At 38.1% G+C, this 5,438-nt stretch overlaps 1 protein-coding gene across 6 annotated transcripts in view; it reads left to right on the top strand.

The window, feature by feature from the left end:
* Positions 1–2,739: 2,739 nt before the first annotated feature.
* Positions 2,740–5,438, top strand: part of SYDE2 (synapse defective Rho GTPase homolog 2) — a 113,587-nt gene continuing 110,888 nt past the window's right edge. For all 6 annotated transcript variants that reach the window (XM_019501544.1, XM_019501541.1, XM_019501543.1 and 3 more), the window contains exon 1: positions 2,740–3,404. In XM_019501544.1, the coding sequence (XP_019357089.1) occupies positions 2,834–3,404 (571 nt within the window). In that variant the 5' untranslated portion in view covers positions 2,740–2,833. The remainder of the gene's footprint in view (positions 3,405–5,438) is intronic.

The following is a 5,438-nucleotide window of genomic DNA, read 5'->3' as shown; positions in this document are numbered from 1 at the left end:
TGTGTAAAGAACACTAAGTGCTGTCTGTGTGCACTCTTTTATATCTATTCAGGGGAAATTTAAAATGAATATAATTAGAAGGAATCTTTTTAATTATACTGTACAGACAGTGCATAGTTCCAGTAGGTATATAACATAGTAAACTTACACGGCAAATGAATATATTCTTCCTGATCTTGGATAGGGTGTACTACTTATTTATCTACTGAAATACTGGAACCTGAATTTTGGATTAAATATGAAGTTTATCAAGATAATCAAAGAACTGAAAAAAATGGTTGCTTAAAGGCTTTTCAATAAGTGGAGTAGAAGTATATGTAATGCACTTAATTTGGGGTATTAAGACCAGAACTTGTCTGTGAAGTGATCTTGTGTATGAGTCTCATTCTAAGCATAGTATCATTTACACATTTGTTTATACAGTAGCATGTTAAGACATTGACACATGGAAAGTAACATTACTAATTAAACATTATAAGTTTGCATTTCAGTGATAATCTTTCAATATGTTAGAAATGACTACATTGTGGGTGGCATGTTAAAGGAGACATAAAGGCTAGATGAGAGAATATTTGATAATTTTGTATGCACATACTATAAGTAATGAATTCGCTGTTAGAGCCATACTTGGACATTAGCTAGTTTTAGCCATTTTGAAATTACTGGTACATCTCTCACAGGCTTAATGATGAAATATGATGATCTTTCCACTCGGAACAGAATGTTTGTTATGTCTCTGAGAACACTTGTCACTTTTGTAAGGCCATAGTTGTGAATATCATGTGTATCATGAAATATTTATTAGCTTTAATATTCATTACCAATAGGAACATGAGATTGTTAGACTGTGGGGGAGGCAGTCATTCTGTTTTCCTATGTGCATATTCTTGGAATGTAACACAAGTACAAACATGCTTTCAGTAGCTCTTCCAGTGTTAAGCCAAAAGACTTCTTGGGTAAGTCGTCAACTAATCTATCTAATCAAAACTGATTTCTAGGGATATAGAGTTGGTTTTATATCTTCTACAAGTTATATAAGGAGTCATCCCATCCCCTCCATCTTCTGTTAGTAACAGTAAAATTGTGTGAGGCATGTTCGCATTTCATAGACTGTGGAATGGGGAAAGAAAGAATGTGTTGCCAATTGATTAAATGATTCCATGGAGATAAATTTATGTTGCTGGATAATTTAGTATTTCTAACACTTTTTTTTCCCCATTTAGGCCCCAGTTCAGCAAAGCATTTCAGTGAGGCTATTCAGAAGTTTCAAGTGAATTGAGTATTCTGTGATATTAATACCAGTGTGCACATCATGTTTGTAGCTAAATATATTTTATTTATGATATACCAAATGTGTTTTCCAACATCATCAAATGCTGACTCGAGCCTTCAGGGTCCTGAGTCTTCCCCTTATAGAGAATGCATCTGTCAGTATTATTCAGCTATGAAGATGGAACAAGAGGGAAGGTGTTCTGTCCCTTGTTAATAATTAAACCGTTGATGTGCTTTGAAGGGATATTCTATGAGCCATTTTCTGAAGAGTGCTGGTACTAAAACACTTGTAAGCTTGCAGCACATTTTTGCTAAAAAAAAAAAAGTCTTTAGTGTAAAACAGAACAAAATACTTTTTTGGGGGAGGCTGGCTACAGTGGAAGGAAAAGGTGCACATAAATCCAGATTACATTATGAAATTACAAGCATGTCATTCTGGATCTTCATTATAGGCTTGGTTTAACTTTCACTGAAATCAGTGTCTTTCTACTTACTTCAGTGGTTTCTGGATTTATAGGGTTCAGTTTTCATACAGTATAGGGAAAAAACATTTTCATGTGAAAAGTCAGAGTGTAGGCTTGGATGCACTAAGTTTTAAACAGAGAGCCTCGTCTTACAAATACTTGCTAGTACATGAAGTGTTTATGATCTTTAGTTCCATTTAGTAGGATTGAACCTGATTGTTAAAGTTATATTAAAGTGTTATGCTGAAAAGACATGTGCCTTTTTCTGTGCTATAGTTAGAGTACCTTTAAACTGAATTTATGCAGCTGTGATGTAGTGGACACAATCTATAGGTAGTCATTATATAAAATATTTTGTTTTCAGGTAATGATTAAAAACTTTCACTGTGTTTGTCCCTTATTTCACTTAGAGAAGGGTATTTAAAATTTTCTATTTACAGTGAACTACCTTTGGAATGATGAAATTGTATACTATTTTGTTCTTAAAAATTAATTCATATGCTGCTTTCTTCAATAAAAAATAAAACTGATAACTTCAGCTGTTTCAAAGATTCTGTTTTTTCTAGATTCCTGCTGTAGAACTTAAGGATTTTTCTACTTTTTCAAAACAACTCTTAATCAGAATAAGCAGTTCTTTCCATCTAGTATGCAATGACCTTTCAACAGCACTGTTATGTTGGCATTTATAGTCAGTGTTCTGCATTCTATATTACCTAGTGTTAAAAATATGGTCAGACAAGTTAGACTTCTTCTTTGCTTAACTGCATGTGCACTTTCCTTTTGATGGACTAAAACTGAATTTCACAGTGACATTAGGATGTTCTTTGTACTTTCAGACCTGTCTAATGTGGGAGCGATAAGATCATCTATGTTGTTCTGTGTGGTTATTAGATAATGTTCTAAGCATCTTTCCCTTACCTTCTCTGTCCCTCTCTTTGTTAACAGATTTAATTGAGAATGTGTACGTATCAACAAATAGGAGAGAATACAAACTCCGGAAGGCTGCTGAAGTCCCTGAGCACAGGTCACAGATAAACAGCATCACGGTTTCTAAGAAACGTAACTGGCTGCACCAGAGTACTCTAAGGGCCCTTAATATGGAAGAAGATGATTGTAAGAAAATGCAAGGAGCTATTACCCAGGTATCCAAGTCTCCAAGTCCCTTATCTGAATCTAAAATGGCACAGGTTCCTTTGGAATCACCGGTAGGACAGGAATGTTCTGTAGGAGCCTGCAGTTCTGTAAACACTCTCCAAAACAGTCCAAGTCCTTCGATGCTGAGAAATGGTACTTTAGATTTCAGTGAGGATAATGATGCAGATGATGAAGGAGAAATATGGTACAATCCAATCCCTGAAGAGGATGATTCTGACTTCCCTAGAGTCCATCTTTCTGCTGGGAATAACACCGTTAATTTAGACTCCCAAACTGCCAGTTACAAGGTGTTGCCTGGAAGTGACTTGACTAAAGTAGTGGGGCACAGTGAAGACCTTTCAAGCTCCTCAGGATGTGCAGGGGACAGTCCATCTGCTCAGTCCAGTGAAATTAATCAAGCAGATTCCATTCATTCCATGGAGCACATGCAGCTGCACAAGCAGAGGTTTGTGTGCAAGACTCAGAGTGGGTCAGCAATAGAGGAGTGTCCTACACTTAAAAATCCTTTGACAGGTAAGATGGGTCTGGAATGTACTCTTCATTCCATGGGTCTGGAATGTTACTCTTCGTTTTCTTTTTACAGTAACTTAAACTTTCTCATCCTTAATGTGAATATTTTAATACAATTGATGGAAAGTTTTGCCGTTGTTTTCAAGATTGGATTAATAGAATTAGGTATCCAAATAGGCATCTTGAATATTCAGAGATGCTGAACACCTACAAGTTGCACAAAGGAACTCCAGGTACTCAGCCCCTTGAAAAGCAGGCCATGTATGTCTGAGGATGAATTCTGATGTCTAACTTTTTGAACACCCACTTTTGTCCTTTATCTACAGTGTAAATCTGCTTTCAGAGTGGAAATGTACTTATGTCTCAAAAACATCTCATAAGGTGATGTAGAATTCCATCTTTAACATGATGACTTTTAAATTTATTCTTTTGGCATGTAAAAATTTGTGAGTTTCTTGAAATTCTAGTTGTCTCTGAACTCTTCCTGGAACTGGAAATACTGGTATGGATCTTTGGGGTTCATGCCCCGTCAAGAATAAGAATCTTATACCGTGAGCTTAGTTTACAGTCCTGTAGATGGAGAGAAGAAATGAATATGCTTCTGGTCTTAGCCATCAGCTAACCCTGGATCTTGAACTTTAGCCCTGCAGTAGCTCAATTTCCTCAGGAATTTCTTCCATTGCATTTTTATCAAAGCCTTTCTGGAAGTTCAGATAGATTTATATACCCCATGTCTCCATCAGAAAATTCTAACAGACAGGTGAGGCATATTTTTCACTTCTTCATCTACATGTTTACTATTCCAGTGTTAATAATTGTTTTAACTAATGTGTGAATTAGCATTATATTAAAGTTTTGTCTTGGGTTTTGAAAAGATTAATTTCTCATTGACCAGATTATATGACTTGGTTTTCTCTCTGACCTGTAATATTCAATCAGGCAAATGAGGTGTGGTTTGAGTACAGGAATGGAAGGCATGGAACTCATGAGTTCTAATTCCAAATCTGGCACTGATTTACCTTGGGCGCGTCTACAAAAGACATTTACTGTGCAGTTGACTAATTAGCTTGCATGATCAGGGGACAGCAGGGCAGGCCCTATGAGGAGAGGCTACGGGACCTGAACCTGTTCAGCCTCCAAAAGAGAAGGCTGAGGGGGGATCTTGTGGCCTGTTATAAACTAGTCAGGGGGGATCAGCAGGCATTGGGGGAGTCACTGTTCCCCCGAGCATCGCCAGGAGTGACCAGGAATAACGGTCACAAGCTGGCAGAGGGTAGGTTTAGGTTAGATATCAGGAGGTGCTACTTCACAGTCAGGGCGGCTAGGGTCTGGAACCAACTTCCAAGAGAAGTGGTGCTGGCTCCTACCCTGGGGGTTTTTAAGAGGAGGTTAGATGAACACCTTGCTGGGGTTGTTTGACCCCAGTACTCTTTCCTGCCATGGCAGGGGGTCAGACTAGATGATCGTCTCAGTTCCCTTCCGACCCTAGAAACTATGAAACTAGCTGTGCAGTAAACATCTCAGTGTCTACACATGTGCCCCTATTAGGCTGGAGTAAACTAATTTATTCTGCAGCAAGGTAGTACAATACACCTGTTGGCTAGCCCATGCTGAAGCACCTTGGTGCCCTAGCTAGTCCCTCTGCAGCATGTTGAGCTAGAGGGAGCAGCCTCGGCCTGGCAGGCTGAACCCTGGAACCCCCTGCCAGCTGGGGCTGCTGCACCTCAGCTCAGCATGCTGCAATCCTGGGCACGTGTGCAGACACGTGCCCAGCAGCAATAAGCTCCATAGCTTATTGCTGTGCATTAATATATACATGTGTAGATGTGCTTCTTGTGTCCTTAGGCAAGCGACTTAAATTTTCATCCTCAGTTTTGCTGTATAAAATGGGGATATTAATGTCACAGTTAAATATTGTTTGTTGTTAGAGACTTAAATTAAAACAAGTTTTTAGCTGCATCCAGATCTCAAATTAAGTGACTTGTTCCTCTTAAGTAACTGTGATGCTTGTAAAAAAAAAAAAAAAAAAAAAAAAAA

Source organism: Gavialis gangeticus, unplaced genomic scaffold (assembly GCF_001723915.1).
Source record: "Gavialis gangeticus isolate Ggan-Ray unplaced genomic scaffold, GavGan_comp1, whole genome shotgun sequence".
NCBI lineage: Eukaryota > Metazoa > Chordata > Crocodylia > Gavialidae > Gavialis > Gavialis gangeticus.
This window is presented reverse-complemented; position numbering and strand designations above follow the sequence as displayed.